At 41.6% G+C, this 24,350-nt stretch overlaps 2 protein-coding genes across 2 annotated transcripts; one reads left to right on the top strand and one right to left on the bottom strand.

Moving 5' to 3' along the window:
• The first annotated feature begins 574 nt into the window (after positions 1-574).
• csdc2b (cold shock domain containing C2, RNA binding b) lies at positions 575-8,161 on the top strand. Its single transcript, XM_030408863.1, has 4 exons — positions 575-785; positions 3,236-3,659; positions 5,501-5,623; positions 6,215-8,161. Exons 2-4 carry the CDS (start codon positions 3,478-3,480, stop codon positions 6,375-6,377), a joined length of 468 nt encoding a protein of 155 aa, XP_030264723.1. The 5' UTR covers positions 575-785; positions 3,236-3,477; the 3' UTR covers positions 6,378-8,161.
• Positions 8,162-9,938: 1,777 nt separating this feature from the next.
• On the bottom strand, positions 9,939-20,109 carry pmm1 (phosphomannomutase 1). The gene is made up of 8 exons (XM_030408683.1): positions 19,637-20,109; positions 18,572-18,689; positions 17,529-17,605; positions 16,579-16,670; positions 16,152-16,251; positions 15,391-15,466; positions 12,009-12,124; positions 9,939-11,356 (listed from the first exon to the last, which is right to left on the bottom strand). Exons 1-8 carry the CDS (start codon positions 19,718-19,720, stop codon positions 11,234-11,236), a joined length of 786 nt encoding a protein of 261 aa, XP_030264543.1. The 5' UTR covers positions 19,721-20,109; the 3' UTR covers positions 9,939-11,233.
• Positions 20,110-24,350: the final 4,241 nt, after the last annotated feature.

Below are 24,350 nucleotides of genomic sequence, written 5' to 3'. Positions count from 1 at the left end.
CTAGACATCAAGTCTTAATCTGAATGTTGAGTGAAAATATAATGCTGACCATTAAATCTAAATGTAATTATTAAATGTTAAATCTACTTGCAGTTCATGTGACATCCACATGGTCAGTTGTTTGTCTCAGTCTCTGTTGTGAAAGTACATGGAGGGGAGTTCTCCAACAACAAAAATAGATGGCGTGCATGTGACCACTGATGCAGAAATATTGCCTACAGAAAGAGATCATTTACCATGAGGATAACTACTGCAGGCTCTGGAGCCATCCGATGGATATTTCAATGTTCCCCGGGGTTTTTAGTGACGTGTGTGTGGCTTATTTGATAAAAAAAGGTAATCTAGTGAAATCCGCTGTAGCTGAACACATCAGGCACAATTTATAACAGAACAGCACAGGGAGCAGCTGAATGAAGATGAGCAGTATGATAAATAAAATCCTGGCAAAGACAAAGAATACCTCACTACACTGAGGGTACTGTTCTCCCAGCAGATTACATACATGATAAGGAATGAAGAAGGTCCACACACACACACACACACACACACACACACACACACACACACACACACACACACACACACACAGTCGCATCACGCCATCGGAATCTCCGCCAGCTGCGCAGACTCAGCAGCCCTCGCGCCGTCACATCAGGGTTTTCCGTCGGTCTGCGCGGATTTGGTCGACTTATTTATTTAATTACTCGTTATATAATACACACCGACTTTAAAGACACACACTCGCACACACTGCTCGTCCTCAGCCGACTAGCGCACCCAATGCAGTAAGTAACATTTTCTGCCAATTTATGCATGTTGAAGTGGCTGCAGGGGGGGAGTGTGTCAGTGTGGCTTTGTTTTGGGGCGTCGGGACAATGTATTCTCTGCACGCCCGACACAAGAACCGCTAATTAAAAGAGTCAGATTTATTAGATATTATATGCGGCTGCCTCTGATCTTGGGACTGATCGATGTAACGCTGCCACCATGTTTGACCGCCGGCTGGTCTTGATGAACGCACCTCTCACCCTGTCACTGTCCAGGTTATATTGTGTCTAACAGCAATGATTTCTCCCATGTATGTTTTTTCACATTTTTATTTTGTTTGTGTGAGAGAGAGAGAGTGCAGCGACTATTTGAGCTGTGGGTCAGAGAATAAATCGCAATTGGCTCAAATAAATCTGGGGGGAGAAAAAAAAAAGAAGATTTATAGATTGTGTGGTGAGGTTCTGTGTTGAGAAAGTAAAGTGTATAAATTCAACTCCCGGAACAAACTCCAACACACACACACACACACACACACACACACAATTCACAGAGACGGGACGGGACAGATAGAGGAGCCCTGACCCTCTTAATTCCGTTGCGCCATTTCAGCACATCCAGATGTTCTCCAGCCGCTGTCGGTACAAAGATCGTAAACTCTGACCCGCTCTGATTGTTCGGCTCGAATCACGGTGCAGCAGCCGGTCTCTCGTCATGAGCATCATCGGCATATTACTGAAACTCGGAGTGTGTGTGCGGACCTGTGTGCACTTCACTGTGGAGTGTCCCCTGGTACCGACCGTGATAACCCGGCTGCACCGGAGCACTCCTGCAGGACATGGAACTGTTCATTTCTGGGGGGAAAAGGGGCGCCGACGTCACGAGCGCACCACAGCCTGCTGCAGCTGTTCTGACGTCACGCCGCGTGCAAAGCTCCATCAGTGCCTGCATCATCACAGGCGGAGGAGTGGGCGTGAAGAAAAAACAAAAAACATCCTGTACACGCGTGCACGCCACACACACACGCACGCACGCACGCACGAAACGAAACGACGCGGTGTTTGTTGTCGTCAGTGCTGATTTCTGCTGGAATTATCCTTGAATACTGACAGGAGATCAGCCAGTTGCCTCCTTGTTCTAACCTTGAAAACGCCACTGTGGGGACAAAACCAGGCGAGGGGGGGGTTGAAGGGCAAGGTCACCTGACTAAACAGGACATGTTATGGACTTCAGTAACAGTGAATGATGAATGACACACGTAGATTGGTTGGTAATTTAATAACTCCAACAAAATGAAAACAACTGAGAGAACACCAACTCGGATACACATTGAATACAGACTTCACTGTATGGTCACAGTGGCCCGGCTACCCTGTGATACACTGCACAGCTCGGAAGCAAGTCAAGCAGTTATGAAAAATTAATCTCCACCTTTATTAATACTATACCTTGGGCAGCTTCAGAGATAAACCGTGCAGGAGAATAATCATGTGGGATCGCAGAGGAATGTGGACTGCAACCAGCTGAGCGGAAGGGAATCAGCCAAAAGCTCCATGGTGGGAAAAGAAAATGAAATTGAGGGCTGTGTTTTAAAGGGCAACCCCACCAATTTTACACCCGGAGATCAGATCACTTGTCATGTGGAGTACTGCTCAGCCTTCAGTCTCCGGTGGCTCTTTTTTTTGTCCAGGCTGAGGAAATAATCACGGTGGTGTCATCCTGATGTATCTTAGGTAGAGATCAGGCAGTGGCGGTTCTAGACCAGTTTTAATAGGGGGGCCAGGTTGGGGCCGGCTTTTTTGTTAGGGGGCACATACAACCCGGAAAAAAGGATAAATCCCTCATTCAGACAAAAGCAGTGTTTACAATTTCAGCAATTTTGATTGGTAGTAAACTGCTGAGACACTTTATTTCTGCCTTTCTAATCAGAACAAAATCATTGCAAGAAATCTGTCATTGTATTATTAATGCAGACTCCCTGTCAGGGGGGCCACAGGGGGGTCCAGACTCAGAGTTACAGGGGCACTGGCCCCTGTTGGCCCCCCCCCCCCAGAACAGCCCGTGAGACCAGGGATGTGTGGAGTTTACCAGGAGAGTTGAGAAGCATTCAGGGATGAGTAAGATCTACTGTTTGCAGACCCACATTATGCACAAAGTCACAATATCTTGGTCTTTTCTATATTTTCCATCCAAAGAATATGATGACTGAGGGCTTAGTTGGTCACCTCGACATGTGTTGTCCAGTTTAATTGTATCCCACAACATCAATTTTAAATAAAATGTTCGAACAATGTATCCCTAGATACAAAGAAAAAATGCAGAAAAGCTCCTCAAATTCTTCGTGGTTTCTGACTTGAATATTCTTGGCTGGATGACCCCTCTCATCCTTCCTCCCCACCATCAGGTCTAAAGCCACATGACAACTCTCTGATCTTCCTCCATTCTCTCTCCGTGGTCTCTCTCCTCACAGCTCGTCCTCCTGACAGACTTGAAGTGACAGAGCTGACCTGGATACATCCGCTGAGCACGCGTCCCACGCTGAGGAAGGCCTCTCCGAGCAGACGGACCCACGGATACACGAGTGGACAGACAGCGGTGTCAGCAGCCCATCAGCAGCCTGCGCCTCGAGGAGTAGCATCAGCAGCAGCATCCAACACTGCATCCACGCCATCCTCCCCCATCCTCCTCCTCCTCCTCCTTGTCACGTCTGACATGGCAGACCCCAGCCTCACGTCGCCCACTGGGACGCCGCTGCGCTCCCCCAACACCTCTCTCACCCTGTCCTTCCCCTTCCTGAGGGAGAGGAGCCGGGTATGGGAGGAAGGAAAGGAGCAGCCGCTGCCCAGGGATCTGCCCAGCCCGTTACCAACCAAACGCACCCGCACATACTCAGCGTAAGTATGATTAGTTTGTCAGATGTTATTATGTAGTGAAAAGTAGACATTCACCTAAATATTGTGAAATACAAGGTTTTTATTTCATTATACTTGAAACTTCCCCAACAAAACTACTACATCGATTGCTACCTCTTTCACAATAAAGTAGTCAGTATAAAGATCTATAAGCTTTAAGTAAAGGCTATTTTTAGCAAAATTGGCCTGACGGGCCACAATGTTGATTACTCTCGGCCCAAGCAACGGCTTACATTGCACAGATGGTCCAGATCTGGAAGCCAGAACACGAGAGCCCATGACACAGGCCCTTTATCCATATAGTTGGCTGCAACTTTGCTTTATCATGGGGAGCTCTGGCCACCAGATCCGGACCACCTGTAGACCATGATTTATTACTGTATTTGGGCTGAGTGTAAGCAGAGTGTGCGGTCCTTCACCGGATGTGACACATTTTGCTATGTAGAAATAATTTACTAAAGTTTTAGAGGTAATTACTTTGCTAATAATAATAACAGGTTGTGGAAAATTCCTTTAGCAGGAAAATCAAAATCTGATCTGTACATATTTAAGTAATGATCTATTATCTTGAGGTGTCCCAATTCCCGATTGAAAGTTGAAAATTGATTTGGATGAGCCTTCAATTTTGACTGCTGAATTCAAATGCAGGGACTGGTGTGGAAGTAACTTGTTTCCGAGATCCTTTATTGATTTCTTCAAGAGGAGGGTTTACTCGTGGAGGAAAATCTGTTCAGTTAAGTGATAACAAATTTGGAACAAATTGAACGACTGAATATCTATCTTTTGTTGTTCACTGTTAAATCTCTGAAGGGTGGTGATTATCTGAAATCTTAATTTCTGGTGGATATCATTTGAACTAGCCCAACCCTAACCTGCAAAAAGCCACCAGGATAAAATAAAAACGTTGCAGTAAAATAACCCTATCTTTTTACAGAGGAACTGGTAAAGACAGTGGTCGGGTCATAAAAGTAGAAATAAATAAAAATAGCATTTTTCAAATCAAGTCGAATCGTGACCTTGAAACTGAAAGTCAAATTGAATCATGGATTTGGAGAATTGTGACACCCATATTATCATAATCAACAAAGCCACTAATTAAGACCTATAAACCTCTATAGAGACTGCTGTTTTAGTAAGTGGTACCTATTTATTAGACTTCTGCAGTCACTTTGCAGATTTTATATACAAAACTATGATGAGTTTATAAGATGTATTGCATTTTGTGTGTAAAGAAGTTGTGGTCAATTTCGTCTTGTTCACAATAATCACAATAATGATATAACAATATTTATAATCCAGTGATGAAATACATAATTCAACAAGTCTGGCAGGAGCCTTTTTCTACATAGTGAGTATGTTTACTTTGGAATCTTTTGTAAAGGATTTGAAAAGTTCCTCCTGTTCAGTTTGTGATGAACCAAACCGACAAGAGATGTAAATCTGACAAGTTGCTGTATCATGGCGGGTTTGCAGACTGCGGCTGCTACTAAAGAAAGGTTGAATAGTTTACTGTTCGTACTGTGAGTCAGCTGATCAGCGTTCTCGTCTCTGCTGTCATTGTGTTGTGACATTGGGAGGCGGTATGTAGATGTCGCTCTTCGTCATTTTTCTCACCACCTTTATGAATCCCTCTCTCTGTCCTCACACATCCATCTCCTTGTCTTGTCAAAAGGGCCTGAAGCTGTATCACATAAACGACAAAATATTTCCAAAATGCTCCTTTCGCATCTTATTATCAAAACAAAGTAACAGTAAGTCGTTTTCAAGTGAGTGATTTTATGGATAACGCAATAAATTCCCTTGTTTTGTCTCTTTGCCTGCAGTACGGTACGTGCTCAGTCAGGTCCAGTGTTTAAGGGAGTGTGTAAGAACTTCTCCAGGTCACAAGGTCACGGCTTCATCCGGCCCTCCCACGGCGGCGAAGACATCTTTGTACACATCTCAGAGTGAGTGACCATAACGCTTAACACACTCTAAGAATCACAGCAGACCAACTTTCTGTGCATAATCTAAAAGTTGCGACACAGACTTGCAGATCTGCAGCGTCAACTCTCAGGGCTGTAAGAGCTCAGCAAACAATACTGTTTACGTGTGGAAAGTTATTTTACCCGACTCTCTCAGGACGCTGTAACACCTGCAATAACATGCACAAAGAGTACAGCAGCCTCTCTGCCTGCGCTTTATTCTAACTTTTTGTGCAGGACAAGCAGTATGTCAGATGTTACTACAGCTGCAGCAAAAGCAAATCTGTGAAATTCCTGAGTCCGCAGACCGCTGTCTTCTTATCTAATGAAATACAACAACACGAAAAAAGGAGGAAAATTACTTTGTTGGGACTTTTTACCGGTTGTGCAGTTTGGAAGAAGTTTAAATAGAAATGAGTTATAAACCATTAGCAGAAATCACATCCTGAACAAAAAAACTCTAAAACTGTAACTGTTATATACTGTAACCCACCGTGCAACAACAACAAGACAGTTCCAAGCTAAACCCACTTTCACTCGTACCTCATCCTCATCTTCATATCTCTGTTTCAGCATCGAGGGGGAGTACGTCCCGGTCGAGGGCGATGAGGTCACGTACAAAGTGAGCCGGGTCCCGCCCAAGAACCTGAAGGTGCAGGCGGTGGAGGTGAAGATCACACATCTCAACCCAGGGACGAAACACGAGACCTGGTCCGGGCAGATGATCAGCTCGTAGGCCCCAGCTGCGGGGCCTGGTGCTGGCTCTGGTGCTGGCTCTGGTGCTGGTTCTGGTGCTGGTGCTGGGTGTGGGGGACCATTTACATTCTGTGCTCAAATCATTTTTTTTTTTTTTAGGAAAAAAAAACAAAACATGTTTTACCTGCACAGCAAAGTTAGAAAGTGTGAACAATTAAGTTAAAGTTGACAGTTTGTCCATTCACAGAGCTGTTATACTCTGTTTAAACCCGAGTGTCTGCTACACTGATGAATTTGCTGTGTATATAAAACTGACAGTTTTTTTTTTCTCATTGTTTGGAGAGGACACATGTGTTTTATTTTATTTTTATTTTATGTTTTTGTCACGAAAGCAGTGATGGAAGTCAGATTCGAGGTGGGAGGATGACGTGACCGGGAAGAGCTTGTAGGCCTCATTTTTCCACGGAGATCAGCTGTGTAGGACATGAAAGCGGAAACATAACCGTGGTGCAGATCTGCACAGTGAGGCCGGACAGCTGAGAGTCATGATGTCCAAGGAAGAGAGCGACATAGGACAAAAGGCTGAATTCAGTTTTACTTCCCTTCTTTGCAGCTGTTGTGCACTTGTTTACTTCACCAAAGGTTCCAGGATCACATGTTGAGTGCAAGTGTGGGTCAGACGCTATCATGTTACATCTTTGTTTGCAACAAGTGGAAAGACGGAAAGGAAACTCTGAATTCAACAAGGAAGTAATGGACATAGAAGCAGGCGGTTTAGGGAAAAGGAAGTCAAAAAGATTTGAATGATTGTTTTGGTGAGTGAAGGAAAGTTGAAAGGGCAGGTTGACAATCCTTGGAGCTGCAGATCACAGCTGGTTTTGCATTAAAATCTGATTGAATCAAATCAAACAACATCGAATCTATACAATCTAAAAGTATATTACATCATTCTATGTTTGCAGCCTTGACCGGATGTCTCATGACCCTCAGGAGACCCTTATGGGTTTTTGGTTCCCGAGTTTGAAAGAAATGACAAAAAGAGGAAGCTCTATTTTGAAATGGAAAGGGGAACTGAAAGCTGGAGTCAGTTAGAAAAAAAGCATGAAGGGAGATCAGGATGAAAGCAGGCAGATCACATTCATATGGACAAAAACATAAAGAAAATATATTCCGCTGTGAAAAATGCATATCCTTGTTTTCACTGTCTTTTTTGTCGGTATTTATTTGAATAATTTATTGGATGATTCTTTTTTGTTAGATTAGTGTGTGTCCACAGGTCAAGATCTATATTTTTTGGGTAATGGAGTCGAAACTTGCACTTCAGAAAATCGAACTGCCACAGTGCTCCAGACCTCACTGTCAGGTTTCCCTCAAGTTTGACGGCTCCTTGTTTTGAAAGCCTCTGGAGCCATGAATATGAACCTATTTCTAAATCTCTTTTTCTATAATTCGAAGAAAAATAAAACATGTGTCTGTGTGTGATTTATTGAGCGTAGTGGGCGTGATGGTGAACTACATGACTTCATAGTTGGTGCCAATAGAGATCATCGTCACAGAAATGTTGTTGTAGTTTATTTGGGTTTTGCTCAGTTACGTACTGTACCGTATGTCATTTTCTATTGCGTCTGTTCCATTGAGTCTCTGTGCATCTCGTCTCTCTGTCGGTGTCACTGCCTGAATTTGTTCGACATTAAATTCTGTTCATTTCTGTCACAACAAAGGACACTCTGTTTTGTGGACGAGCCACTGTGGTGGCGATCCACATTATTACTTCTACTGAGCCTTGAAAGAACAAATAAAACATTTTATGATTTACAGATCTGATGGAAGTTGCCTGTGTGTGAGACTGAAAGAGGAAAAGGAAAAGCTGTATGAACTCTGGTTGACAAAGAGAGATAGTGTCCTTATTTAAAAAAAGGTCACAGCTTTGATTTTGAAAGTCTTATAATCAGTCCGAATTTGTTTTACGTCATTCACTAATTTCAATTATTTCCTATTCAAACCATCTATGTTTGAATCTCTGAATGAATCAGAGCGGTGGGTAGAGGTCTGGAAGCAGTTTAACCCGGAGCCCCCCGTTTGCTCACTCACTACTGAGAGCTAGTTTGGGATGAAGACACGTCAGCCTCAGTAAAGCTGCTCGATGATCAGAGGGGTGAGACAAAATTAGCTATATGAAGGCAAAACATTGCAAAAAGAATAAAAGAAAGGTGAGATAAATATGGCATGTCACACCACCTGAGGAAAGTTTGAAGCACGTGGTATCCCAGAACCTATTACATATATTACACCTATAACATATTAAGAATATTTCCCTCACTTTCCTCCACTTGGAACGCCTCCTTTTTTCCTGCTTATTATCAGCAATAGTGGGATGTTTTGGTATCGTGAGTACAGTTTCTAGGCACTTTAACTTCACTTGATTATTTCCATCTCATGCTACCTTATACTTCACAATATATATGTTTGAATATAGTACTTTTAACAGCACTACATTTTTCTGACAGCTTGAGTTACTGTTTACTTTGCAGCTTACAGAAATGAATACAAAATATAAATCAATTTAAGTTTATGGATTAAGTAGACAAAACTTGATGAGTACTTTTTATCCCTAAAGTATATCTTTACGCTTATACATTTTTACTTCTTCTCAAATAGGATATTAAATGCAGGACTTTCTATTATAACCAAGTATTTTCTATGCCATGGATAATGTTATTACTACAAGATCTGAGTACTTCTTTCACTACTGATCATCAATGACCAGTCTGTGGAGCAGTTTTCTACTGTTTCCAGTGAATTTGTTTTTTCATAAAAATCAGAAATGCTTTTGACTGGAACAGATACAGAAGATTGATCCCATATTTACTAAATACTATAAAGTATATGCACCTCAAACCAGGTTCTGCCTGAATCACCCTTACGCAGAGCAGCAGTTTGAGTCCAAGCTGTACCATTGGTTGTTTGGAGAATGACCCGAAGCAGCTTTAACCATAGCCTGACTGGTGAACCAGTGAATAGAAAATCATTCATTCAGACCAAGAAAGCAAGTTTTGCAACTGTGCCTGATAAAAGCAGTCAATCTTAAAACTGGAGGACTTTCCCTCCCTTAAAGCTGCTGTTTGTATCTGGAAAATATGTGCAGTCTGTTGACTGGAGATGATTTATGCAGGATATTGTGAACACTTCACACTGTGTCACTATGTCTTCTCTGTCCTCTGAGATGAAAGACAAAAACAAACTTTCAAAATAAAACAAAACACTGTCTGTTGATAAAATGCTGTATTTTGTGCTGAATAATAATCTTCTTATCTGTTATCGATTGTTAAAAAAGTTCACTCTGGACAATATTCCTACAGATAATTAACACTGAGGCTATTTTGTCTTATGGTTACCAAAACTTACTGCCAGGCACTGCTGAATAAGATTAAAAGAGACATTAACTCGTTTATAAATTCAAGTTTCAACCGCCACATGTTGAATTGTATTTCATTTCAGCATGAGTTGTTGGCGACTCCTAGTGGTCAGATTGAGAAGGACATTGTGGCAGACTGAAATACTTGACAGTAACCCAGCAGGATTAAGAATGACAGTGGAGTGAGACGATGTCCAAAAAGTTTTATTACAACGAATAGAAGCAAAACACTTTTCTTTTTTTTTTTATTATCCGTAAGTGGCTGAACGACACGGCCATCTCAGAGTTAGCATCAGTGACCCAGTAAAAGCTAATTTTCTGTTCACAAAACTCTTCTCTACAGGATCCTTGTAGTCTTTGAGTTTAAAGAAGTGTTTTCAGTCAGACACGGAGCTGCAGCTGATGCATCTTATCTACGGTAACCCTCAGAATTACAGTTATAGTCTATTATGTATATGAACCATGATAGGAGGGTTATGGGGGAATAAAAGTGGCACAAAGTTATCACATTGTCAAAAGTTATTTCAAACACCCGGTTGGAAGAAAAAAAACGAAAATATCAAGCAATCAGCATCAACACATTTAGTCACCCAGTTTACAACATGCAGGCCATGATGCAGCCCGTAAAAATATTTTACATAAAAAGCTGTCATACTGACTGATAAAATATTTCAGAGTGACTTAGTCACAGTAGCTTAACTCACTGGTTAGGATGAATTCATTGAATCAGTAGTGTTCAGTTTGAAATGTGAATCTGATAAATATTCACTTTAACGCATTTAAAGAACCTAGAGTCGCAGGAGCTCTGTGAGGTTAAATCACACATTTGACATTGACGGGATCACACAGTAAACCAACAATACATCACATCCGCTTCAGAGCTCAGTACATGATATTAAAACAACTGGAATGATTCATATATCCTCATATGTAGCAAAGGAAACACCCAAATCATTATCATTAATTAATGCTTCATATCTTATTTCCAAAATGGAAACTTAACGTGTTAGACCATCCCTCTCCCACTCTTGTCATCCCCTTTAGCAATGATCAATAAGACAATACCAACGATTTGTTTAAAATCATACAAACATTAGTGCAAAATCTCATTCAGCAACTAACTAATCCGGAGTTTATCTTTCAACATTGCAGAATGTTTGACAACCTCGCTAAGCTTTTTGTTTAACTTCATATTACATGCTACAGTCAGACTTCCTCTTTTGACACAGTACTTAAAAGTTCTTCAGTTACTGTCCCTTCTTGGAAAAAAGCCGCAGGGTTTAATACAGTCAAAACACTCTGCTGCTGTGCATTCATATTTAAAGTAAGCATATTATTAATATGGAAGAAGTCAGCTGTGACACCGCTTAGCAGTTCAGTAACACCCAGGGTTCGAGTCGCTTGTTTTCAAACCAGCAGAGCCCCTCAGGCGCGGAGTCAGAGGGGTTGGTGGGTAAAAAGTTTGCAGGCAGCTCAGGACATCAGGATTCGTGCGGTGGAGCATCAAAGAAAAGCTCCCGACAGAGCCTGGCCGTGTCCTCTGGGGAGTAGACAGTGAAGCCGATGGTCCGTGGGTCGTTGAAGATTTCGTAGTCATTTCCTCCCTAAAAGGAGAAGTTACAAACACAGATTAACATCAACTGCACCGATGGCCTTTTTCAATTACCATATGCCGGGATGTATGTGAACACCCAAGCTGCCTGAGCCTTCCTTATATATGCTAACAGGTGCGTAAAATAAAGCCATGCAATCTCAACTGACGTCAATGTCATAGGAGGCCACCTTTCAAACGGGGCCACAGGTTGGTTTTTAAAAAAATGATTTTCTAAATTTGGTGCAGAAGAACTCAGCTGTTTTATACATGACACTGTCTTAACAATCAGATCTCACCACTGTCCACAGTTGCCTTTTAAACATTTGGCAACAACAGGAGATTGTTTGTGTCACATGCATTGTCATCTACTGGGATACTCCATTTAGTTAGGCGAGTGAAAACGAAATAAAGTAAGGCAGGAAAGAGTACGAAGCAGCTACACACACAATAAAACATTATGCAGCCTTTGCACCGGGGAGCTGATCGGGTAAAATTCAATACATTTTTGGGCCAACTGATTCAAACATTTAGCTTTTCCGGGCCTGGCCAGAACTCCATGAAACCTTTAGGATAAAATGTAACACCGACAGCGAGAGTCATCCAACATGACTGGCCAATAACAGCAAACCTCTGCAGTAAACATTCCCCCGAGACGAACTTACATCTGAGGTCTCGTTGCCAAAGAAGTAGATGGAGTCCAGGCCCTCCCTCTCCAGCACGTCTAGACACAGCCTCTTGTCCCAGCCCTCTGGAAAAACGTCAAAGCTGATGAGACCACCTAAAACAAACAAGATGACAAACAGGACATAGTTATCACCATCACTGGCTTACCTATATACACTCATACACCCTTTGTGTATCTTAAATAACTTTGAGCAACACAATGCTGTTCAAACTTTCTGAGATCGGCCAACACAGATTTCCACTTTTCATTCCACACAGGTAGGCACAGACAAAGGAGTGTACACACATTGTATGAACCAGTACAGTCAGAATGCTGATGAATATTTTCTTTTTTGCTCTGCCTGTATTTACACTCAATCTGACCAGCTCTCCAGAACACACATTGTTTACTCTGTGCAGCAGCTGCGACTTACGGGGGCTTTGTGAGGCTCTTTATCTGGCAGGCTTCTGACTTGTTGAACTTGTTGGCCGAGGGATACGACGCACTCGGAAAAAGGATGTGTCGCAAGAATGGACCAAATAAGACAGGAAAAAAGAACAACGCCCAGCATTTCCCATATTCCATAAATCTAGAGACAACTGTGATATGTGGGATTGTGGCTGCAGCTCAGAGAAAGGGTCACAAGTGCAAACAAAAAAAAGCTCTGTTGTTGCTCAGCTGATTGCAATGACTTTAGCGACCTTTGAACTGTGAAATGTAGCTGAAAAGTCTCCTCCAGAGTTCTCTGCTGCACCTCCCTCTCTCAGTCGGGCTCTCTCTCGCCCCTCCCCCTTAAATTCTTTTCCCTGCCGTAATTAAAAAGAAGTTTAACGCTGAAGGGTTTAAAGAGCCAGCAACAAAGACAATGGCTGAGGAGCGTCCAGCCAATCGGAGGGCTGTCCCCTCACACACCCTCCACACGCCTCCATCCCAACCCCACATTATAACACGATAAACACCGCAGTGCTTCAGCCACATCTGTAGGAGCCCATCCCCCAGTCTGCTTTATGCACTCCTGAGCAGGGACAACAGTAGGGCTACTATCCTGCTGAGCTTACAGAAACGAGCATGCTTAACCCCAAATGCTTTTCTCTCTGCGATTGTTCACATTTAATAAGGTAAAACCAAAACAGCATATTAGCTTTTCGCCTCTGGTCACCTGTGTAATGAAAAGCACTGAGTGTTCCTTACATTCTGTACGCTCAGCGCAGGCTCGACGGAGTGTCAGGTTTATTACACCTATTTCAGAGGTGAACAGTATCACCTAACAAGGGCGGCCACGCAGAAGCAGATAAACACTAAGGAGGGCAAACAAATGAATCTCAAACCTCCGGACATATCAGCCCGTTTCCTCGGTGTCAGAGTCAACAGAGTGAAACCTCTGCAAATGGCCCTGATGCGGCTGCTGTTCTCCACCTCAGCAGCCTGATCGTGTGTGCACAACATCCACCATCTGGGAAAAAGTCAAACCTACTTTATGTCAATTACCAGGAGCTAAAAATAATATTTTACAACTTTGTGTTTGTACTATCCGTGAAAGAAAAACTAATAAACTTCAGGTAACATGACATACTGTATGTAAAACTCTGTGAAGTCAGTCAGCTGACATGAAATAACTTCACATTTCTCTTTTGTGCAACACGCCAAGGATCAGTAACAGGAAGAGTACATGTAAAAAACAAGGCCGCCTGCCCCGTCTGTTTGTTGACAGCTTTCACACGTCGTTAGCAGAAGCACACACCTCGCAGAGCACGTAAGCAAACACAAGTCACTTTACTGCTGCACCGTTGCCAGACAGGGAGAGAGTGGGAACAGTGTGTTCATGTGTGTGTGTGCGTAATCGTTAACTGAGGGCTCCAACGTCCAGCACAAGGTCCTCCACACATTACGGGTGTGAGGTCGAGGGGTCTTTTTTCAAAACAGAGATAAGAGACAATAGACAGATAGGTTTGCTGTTAAACTAGTTTCTCATTAAACTACCCCACTGTTAACATGAGCTTGTTTTTCTTGTTCCTTGTCTGATTCAGAAACTCTATCGAGGTTAACAATGTCCGAACACAAAGCATGTAAGGCCCACTGTGGCAGTTAATTTTTAAGGCTATTATGAATAGTGGACATACAAATTTAAATTCTCACGGAACACTTTTTACTCCGCTTCAGGAGACAGTTGAACAGAACATCAGGGTTCTAAGGGTTACATTTTTTAAGTTTTCAGGCGTGTGGACAAAGAGGCATTCATATTTGGTAGGGAGTGGTAGGGATACTTTATTCTACTGATACTGATCCCAATACCTCAACTCTGGGCTTTTGCACACACTGATCTTCTACAGGGCTCCTGAAAACTCCGTAAAAATGTAAATATGTGTACCTCACCTGGGTCAACTCATTGGGGTCAGGTCAGGGGTGGGTAGAAAGATGAAACAAGTAACAATGTATTTCACTTTTTCTTAAAAAAACTGTAATTCAACTGTTAAGTGAATTTTTGAGCCAACAATCAAAATTTTACTTCACTACATTTGTAATTTCTACATAAGCTAGCTAATGTCAGCGATGCTCATTTTTGAGCACTTAATCCAATCAGGATCCCCATAAAGAGGTACGCAGAGTGTAGGATCCTCCCGTCCTGGTAGCCAAACTGGCTTAGGCGGAACAGGAACTAATTCCAGTGATCCCGGTGATACTAACAAACAGACCAAAGGATGAAAAAAGCTTGAGGAAAAGAAAGAGACAAAGAGAGCTGCCTCGCAAAAAAAGAAAGGAGTCATGCAAGTGTGGTTAAGTAGAGAGGAGGGAGGTGACTGCTAACTGCAAATCAGACAGGAAGTTAGCCGAAAACGACAACGCTTACAGCAGCTTCAATTCATGAGGTTTTGATAATGACATCAACTTATCCTAGCTAATGGTCTGTCGGGGCTTTTAATTGGCGTGCTTTAGAAAGCATTACTGCGGGGATCATCTTGAGAATCATTCGTCTGCCAATGAAGTGAGAACCATCTGAGAACAGAGTTAACCTCTGAGGGTTGAATATTACAGGAAGCATTTTTTTGCAACAATCCCGTGTGTTTCGATTGAGCTTTGGTCTCTCTCACTCATCTGACACATTCATTGAAGCACTGGTTTACTTTACTAAAGAGAGGCTTACATTTGTTTGGACCTAATTACATATTGGTTACTTACTTAGCATATCAAATACAGCAGTCACTACAACACTCAGCAGCACTCTGGCTATTTTAGTTTAAGTGTCACATTTGGCAGATATGAAGCATCACTGGTCGACCATATCATTGTCACATGGCTGTAAGGCCCTGCCAAAGCTGATATTTTGGATCGTGTCCCAATAAGTTTTTCTGTCAGGCGTTTTCAGCTTTCCACTCTCTCACCTTTGGTGAACCGTAGTCCCTTTCCAGCAAACTCCTCTTTCAGGGCGGCAACAAATTTCTCCCTGATCTTCTCTCTCTGTGGAGAAAGTGGCAAAGTCAGGCAGGCAGACCTCACCAGCCTTGTAACTGTACACACAAAATGCGTTAATCTCTCTGTTACACACTCTGGCTACGTTTGGTCTACACATTATTTTATGTATGAACGTAGCAGATGATCCGGCTCCATAGATGTTTGTAAGCAGCTGAAGGGTTAAACCTCTCCTCCTCTGCCGCTATCTGCTTCCTCCGTACTGCCCGGCTCTGTGAACCATCAATAGACAGCCTGTTAAGCTGTCCTGAAAGCTCAACATTGTCTGACCTCTCTCTGTCTGCTTAATTGAGCACATTACATGAAACAGAGAGACAGAGCGGCGAGAGCCTGTTGTGTAAAGCCATAGTTTGCTTAGCGTGGCTGCTAAATTTGGCTACTGTGCAAATTAACAAAGTTCTAGTAGCGGTTCTTTAGCAAAATTGACAAGGTATTTATACTAACCTTGCTACGTGGGTGCAATGTTTTCCCTTTATGCACACTGTGATGTTATCCCATGTGAGATAATCCCTGACTAACATTCACAAACACAGGCAGTGCAGACAGCAGAAGAGTGATGTGCAAACCCACCTCACAGCCGACCTTTTAAGCCTTTATGACACAGTGATAAACGGACATAACCATCCAATTTGTCTTTGTCTTTAACAATGTAATTAAAGTGAAGTATTTTTACCTTATCAATTTCAGAGAATTCGATTCGCTCCTCCAGTGTGCAACTCCGACCAATGGGGGAAATGTTGAGCATGCCATTCCTGAACTCAATGAACGTTCCCCTGCAGGAGGGCAGGGACGAATGGTTAAAGAGATTGTTGATTGTTAAAAAGACTTAACTGATATAAAAACCTGGACTCTGTTTGACATAATAACAAGCCTACTAACATACAAACTGTGCCTGACAGACATGAAGAAGAACATCTGCCTGCATTTTAACTTTATTCCTACAAGTAACAGTTTTTCCTGCTTCATGCTTCACTAATTTTCCCGAGTAAGAAGAATTGGCATTCCTGCATACCAGGGATGTAGATCCAAGGTGTGTGTGTCCCCGGGGGGTTTAAGTAACCAGTTTCCTAGCCGTCTTGTGTGTATGGTCAGAGTTTTACCTTTTCTTTGGCAGCTTGATGAGCCCCATGTAGCTGAGGCAGAAGTTGATCAGGTCCTGCAGCAGTTCCTCCCCGATCTGGTTCTGAATGGCCTGATGGGATGAAAATGTACTTCAGTCATGAACAAAATGACGGACTGAACAAACCTTTTTCATGACAGGAGCCTGACACTGATAAAAACAACAAACTTCCTTCTGTATTCAAAAGGAAAAGAGAAGGAATGGAAGAGAGATACATAAAGCGACTTCTTTTTCTGAAACATTTTGCAAAGCAACAGACTTGGTAGCAAAATATTTCCTTTATGGAGAACTATCACCCTTTTATTTTCATTCAATTTCTTCAGCTTGTTTGTTTGGTTTGTTGTTTCTTATGCATGTTAAAAGTCTTACAAGTTTAAAAGCCCAAAGTCAATGCCAGTGGGAGCTCCTCTCCCCACCAGAAAACTCTGCTCTTGGAGAGCTTGAAAAGCCTTGTCAGTTTGCCATCACACTATGTCGCAATTTCACACATTTGACTACTTTATCTCTATATTCACAGTAGAAGTGAAGCTTACTGGAAGCTGGTAAAACAGAGCGCCTCAGACACTGGGGGAATAGCACTGGACAGCATGAGAAAACAGATGCGTTTTTTGAGCATTAAAGCATGTAAACTTATTATAGCAGTAACCCAAAATAATATTATGAACCTGAAAATGAGCAGAATACTCCTTTAATGTAGTAGCAAAATGCTACTTCTGCACTGGTCAAGTGAACATAGCTGTTTCTGGGTAAACCTACTTTTCATCACACATAATTTAAAGAATTTATCTTCTATCGATCAATAGGAGGAAAATGTGAACCTGAATGTAGCACGAGCATGCAGAATCATGCATTGTTCTCAAGACACAATGTGTCGCATTCCTGCTGTTATTGTGACAGGCCGTGAAAAATGTGACCCATGTGTCCACTTACATGTTTGGAGATGAGCTTCCCATCTTTGTACTGCACTGTCCCGTTCTCAGCAAACACATAGTCAAACTTGTGAATCACTGCAAGAAAGAAGACAGGTGAAAAGTGACTAAATGTGCTCACCTGTTCCTTTTAAACCTACGGATTCAACTAAAGTAAATTAGCAGTGGCTCCTCCGCCGAGGCCTGAATAGGGAATAATAGGACACCCTGCTATATTTACCTGGAAGCAGATTACAGCGCGTGTAACACTGCTTGAAAAGGGCAAGTTTAATCTGTCTGACCTTCCCTCTCACTCTGCCTTGTGTGTTCTCTGCCAGCAACACCTGACAGAAAAAAAGGCTGCCTTACAAAACAGCTGCTTTCATCCATTTGACTTTAATAACACAGTAGTAACCTGAAAAAAAGCATACACCAAAAAGCTGATGTTCCCTTAACTTGGTTGAAATTTAAGGAAATGTTACTACTGATGAGTTTAAACCAGGCGTAACAGATTTTTAGTTGTTGGTGTCATAAAATTGAGCGTTTTTTATCAATACAGCTGACTATGATCATGCACGATGTTTTGACGACGCGAAAAAGATCACGAGACGAGAAGCTTCAGCACCATCATGAAGAATGAACAGATTCACCTTTACCACACTTGGCATGGTTATCAAACCACACGGCTCCCTCTTGGCACAATACAACTGCATTCCAGGTTTGGACTAATATTTACTGATAGACAAGCCTGCCCATGCAGCTGTGTGCCAACTCAGCTGGGTGGCTGCTGGCAGCGCAGGGTGACAGCCAGTGTGCCAGTGTGTTTTGGCAGAGGGTCTGGGAGTCACATGTGAATGAAGTTAACTAAACCGAACCAGTGGAGTCTTCACAAGAGTTCAGATGTCATCAACGGTTTGATTAAGTGTAGTTTGTACATTTTTTTTTTTTTTACAATGTGCTGTTTCCAAATCATATTAAGACTCCTATGAAGAGTTGACATGCCACAATGAGTCATCATGACACAGTGAGTAAACCGTCTGTGGTTAAAAGAAGAGGACTGCTCACCATCATCCCCCTCGCCGAGCTGCTCTGCTATCTTGGAGTAGTCTGAGCCTCCCACGATGCCGATCTTCACTTTCCTCCGCAGAGTCTGGAAAAACTCATCCAGCTGTGGGTCTATTTTCTGCAAATTATAGGGAAATGCATGTGCATGTTATCACTTTGTGTTAAAGGTTAGAGCTCCCTCTCCCACACTCATGACTGACCACACATATATCATCATCGTCATCATCATCACTGACGCTTAATTTGTGTTATTAAAGCACTAATACACTGAAAGAAACGAGAGAAACCAGCATGACTGTAGAATTAGCTTTTTGCTGTATGGTATTTTGGAACAGATTTCCAGTCATATCAACATGTGGAAGAAGAAACGTCTGAGCTGCACCAAGGGAAACCACATTATGTAACATCACACATACACACAGACACACACACATACGCAGTCAAGTTACCCTAGATGAACCCATGCACTCAATCTCAACAACATAAGGAAGAAAGAAGGAAATTATTACAAAAACACATGATGATAAAGTAGATGATTAAAACCCTGAACCATACTTGAATGTCAAACTGACACTCAAAAATGAGCCTGAGATACTGAGGCGTTTATTTTAATCTTACTCCAGAGAATTCAGGGTATATTAATCTAAAAAGCACTAATTACAGCCCACGTGTGGCGACAGTGTCGGGACAGCTTCCATGTGTTTTTGAAGGACATAAATAGGTCACCAGCAGACACTAAAACACCCATACATTACCAGGTTACATACCACACAGCCCCGCCCCCCCCCCCCCCCCTCTCTCCCATGTGTCTTTGCAGCACTGTGCGGGTAAACAGTAATAGCAGAGGGAAATATCTTACAAACATCAAAACAGTGTATGAGGTCAGGGGGACACGGTGTGCTCTCACAGACGCTCTCTGCCACCCTGACAACAATCTTAGGTTACTTAAGTCAGACGAGCGAGCAGAGCAGGAACTGCGGAGGAGCAGGGGGCTTCGATGAAACAATCAATAACCGATCGCGTCGCTGGTATCGGCTGTTATTGACTGATTGGATGTATGCTCACCTCTCTCGGTGGTGTCAAAGTACCGTCCACGTCAAAGAGGCAGAGGATGTTTCGGTCCGGGGAGAAGCCCTTCGGTTTCTCCATGTCTTCTTCTTCTCTCCGCGGTGTTGTGCCTCGCAGGTCGCTCCTCGGGTCGCGAGGGTCACAGGTCCGCTCTCGTGCAAGCAAACGCGTAAAAGCTACACACTGGCGCGAGGCAAAAAAATGAATCGAAGTATTACGCTGTCAGTTCAAGGATTTAAATAAATAATACATAAAATAGACCTCAGGGTTCAAAAGAATGTAAATGGTCTCCTCTCAAACGCGCTGATAGACGCTTCCTCGTCTTCTTTTTCTTTTTCTTTTTCCTCGAGTCGTCAGTCCCGCTGCCTCAGCCCGGTTCGGTTCAGCTCGGCTCAGTGAACCCGTTCTGCTCACACACAAACACGGCGTGCTGAACGTGTCGGGTGTCTTTCGCAACACTGTAACTCATCCGGCAGCCAATCACAGCCGAGGTATGAGCTGTGACGTCCGCAAATGGGCGGGGCGGTTCGATGTGCATCCCAGTTAAGGTTAAGTTAACATTTACCAAGAAGTGAAATGACGGATGCAAAACAAGACAACAACACAAAAGTGAAAATGAGGAACTAGAGATATATTAATATTCATATGCAAATAGACAATTGTGCAACATTATGAGTGAAATTATAAAAATGTGCATTAAAATTGCAACTTTCTGAGTTCACAGTGAGGTTACTGCTGGAGACATTTCTTCTTTTCAGATTCGTATTTCAGCTTTAACGTTATAGTTAAAGAGATTTTGAAACTTTGATGTTGTTGAAGATGATCCTCCACTAAATAGACTATCTGGCAAACTGTGCCTCCTATGTTTGTTTGTCCGAGCACAAATTCTATCCCTGATTTTTATAACTGATCATTGTTTTGATTGTTGCATAATACTGTAATTACATGTAGAATTTTGTAACTGCAAATGCTATGCATTAAAAATATAGTTGTTATACATTCATTGGACCTGAGCTTTTAACTGATTTCAATAACCGATGCTTAAATGTAGAGTTGTAGCAAGTGAGAGGTGCAAAGCTCACAGAGGTTTAACATTCAGCGGTGGAAGACATTGAGTAGTTAGTAATGTTTAGAGAACCGTCCAACTTTGTCTGCTACACCAGTCCCACAACAACACCACTGCCTTCTGCTTTATGCAGAGGCACTGATTACTTCCATCTTGATTAAATTACTGCACGAGATCCATGCCAGAAGGGCAATTGACGGGACTAAATGATGAAGGGCAACCTTTAACTCACAAGATCACCGCCTCAAACAAATTTAGGACCTGGAAATGATCTCATCTTCTGTTAAGAATGCATTGGGAGTGCTGTATATTTGATCTTTGTTTTGATTTGCTACTTATGTAAAATTAGATTAGATTAAATTAGATTAGATTCCAACCTAATTTGCAATCACTTACAAACAAACTGTGTCTATCAATAACTATTTTATGACACATGTCCAAGCCCACATAGTCCTTAACACAATCATGTGTTTCACAAAGTAGTGAACCTCGCCGTGTCCTTGCTTCTGAATGACCGGGCTTTTCAAGGACTGCCCCTTTCATACCAAATTATGATATTATCACCTGTTACCAGTGAACCCGTTTAGCTGTGGACTGTTCTGTGGACTGAGAAGCATTCCACAACATTCCCAGTCTTTTGTTGCTCTTGTCCCAACTTGTTTGAAACCTGTTACTGGAATCAGATTCAGAGTAAGTATATTAACAAACATCAGTGAAGCTGTAGAGGTCAAACATTATTGTCGTTATACTGTTGAGTTATACAATAATGTTGCACAACTGATTGTATGACGAAGGGGATAAGTAAGTATCTTTGTTTAACATGTAGTAATTACATTACTTACATCAGATTGATAACAATAAATTATTTGTTTTATAAGATTAAACTGGATTAGATTGCATTTGTTTGGATTAGAGTGGATTTGATTAGATAGATTAGATTAAGTCAGGTATATTTTACCCAGATTGGACTTCAGAATTATATATTATATTATATTATATTATATTATATTATATTATATTATGTTACATTAGATAAGATTAGATTAGCATAGGGGGAATTGATTATATTTGGAAGAATCAATTAGGTTAGATTAGGTAAAGTAGATAACATTACATTAGATTATATTAGGTAGATAAAATAAAATTAGTTTGGATAAAATTAGATTAGATTAGATACAATTAGATCAGATTATACCGGATAAAGTGGATTACTTCAGATTCGATTAGATGGCTCCATATTAAATTATATTGTGCTTCTTTTTTTTTTTTAAAGATTCTTTCTGGCATAGACACCTTTATTAAGCAGTAGACAGATAGGAAATATGGGAAAGAGAGGGGATGTGACTTGCAGCAAATGACCTCCAGCCGGAATTGAACGGGGGTCAGCTGCGTATGTGGCATGCGCTCTAACCACTCGACCACCTGCGCGCCCTATATTGTGCTTTTTAATTGACTGTATTGTAAGATTCTAGTGAAAAGTTTTTGTGCCACCATAATGCCTCACAAAAACTTGATCAAGCTTTGAGGTACAACACCAACCAAATGCTGCAGAACCAAACTGCCATGTATGTGTCATTTCCGTGGATGAGAAATGGGAGGGAGGAGACATGAGGGTCAGACAACACACTCGCTGACCTCTCCACATTTAAAGGGGAATTGTGGCCCATATTTATTATAATATAATACATGTGTTTATACTACTTTCTAGAAATAATCCTCTAAAATAAATCAGTCAATCAAGTCACAACTGTGTTACCTTCACCATCAGTGATGCTTAATAATCTTAGGCCCCATGCGGAATACTTCTACCTAGATGTGACTTTGGCATTGTCTAGTGCATTGAACTAAAAGAAACATTAATTAATTGATAACTTAATTAATTCCTCCAGTCACAACACAGGAACGTATACCCTCCTCTCACTTAAAACCAAAACAAACCTTATGGTTCAGACTCAGAGCCCTTCAGCAACATGGACATTTTCACTGGTTGTGCCAAATTAAGTTTCAGAGAAATCGTCACTGCTACTTCCGATCTCTCCTAAGCCAACACAACCACACGAGGGCAGAGTGGCTGTGAGGTGGAGATGATGCAACTGAGAAGTGATGTTGTGCTCGCTCATATTATATACATTGCTTGATTAATTTCAGCAGTTTCTATAATGTAGTGGAGTAAGTAAAGTAAAGTTATTGATGACTCAGGTCAAATTTACATAATACTGTCTTAAGAATTTCTCATTTGGCTGTTTGACTTGGATGGATCTGATTGAAGGGAGGTATTTCTTTTGCCTTGTTTGTTTGTCCCACAGTCACCTGGACTCTTGTATCAGTGCTGACGGGACCATCAAATTGAGTTCTTTGATAACATGTGATGAAACAGTTGGAAGGAATTCTTATTGGGCAGTTTTGCAACAGGTGCCAAGCTTAATACGGGCTCCATAAATCACTTGTATGTTTTATCTTTTCTGCATTTGACACCAATCATAAATCAACACTGCATGGACCTGAGGCTCAAAAATAATTAATTATGTCAGAACCAAAGCAGCGTGATCCCCTTTGCTCTGCATACATATGTCATGCATCTTGGCCTATGTAGGTGTATGTTTTTATATTTATTTTTACCACTCTGACGGACCTATTTATATGTTTGAGTTTCAAAGTTCCCTTTATTGTGGTGAAAGCCAAGCAATTTGGTGTCATCAAGGTAAGGCACTTATTTATGTGCCTGATTTATTAGCAAGCTGCCAATTGACAGGGGCACGTTGTATGAGGAAGAAGGCAACAGATGGCAATTATTGACTAATCATAAACACACTAATCATTAGCTTCTGAAATTATGAACATGGCTCTTTATCTGACTTTGACCTCAATCTCCATGTTCCCTTCAATCACAGCAGACCGGTTCTTTAAGTTTTTACCTTTATTCAACTGACAGAGGTGGCCTTTTTCTCCCATTCTTTGTTAATGTCAACACATCTCATATAGAAATAATCTTATTTTCTATGTTTCCCTGTCTGTAAATGTGAACATCATCACAATACTTAAGGCAACAGTATATATGTTTTTCACCTTAAATTGCAGCTTCTAAATCATGTTGATGGTACAGTGTGTTATCATAGGGTGAATGTTGTCTCTGTCTCAGCCACTCCGTTACCCTATCACCTGTTTCTGCACTATGTAACTTCAGTGAGAAGATGTTTTCAACCCATAACATTGTTATGAAGTAATAACCTTTGTCAGTAGTTAGCACCTACATTACATTTGACAAATTGTTACAGAACTGGGATTTGTGTTAATGACGGTGGTGTTGCACTCTTTCTACACACTGTTGCTTTAAAGACCCAATAATAGGATTTTCTTTTCTGCTTAACAATAACGCATATATTCTGTTAGTCAGATGTGTCTCACGCGCAGTGATTCAAATTCAAAATACATCCAAAATTCCATGTCATATATATTCTTATCTATCGTCTTTTCTTATTAATATAACCTGGAATGTGTTGCGTATGTTTGAAATTGCTGATCTTACGTTTCCAGCTACATTTTTCTGGGTTTGAACAAAACATTGTCCAAGTGTGTAACTGGGTTAAGGTACTGATGCGGAAGAAAAAAATCATCATATAGAATATTCTCTGAGGTATGACTTGA

Source organism: Sparus aurata, chromosome 23 (assembly GCF_900880675.1).
Source record: "Sparus aurata chromosome 23, fSpaAur1.1, whole genome shotgun sequence".
Classification (NCBI taxonomy): domain Eukaryota; kingdom Metazoa; phylum Chordata; class Actinopteri; order Spariformes; family Sparidae; genus Sparus; species Sparus aurata.
The sequence above is the reverse complement of the archived record's forward strand: the minus strand, read 5'-3'. Positions and strand labels throughout refer to the sequence as shown.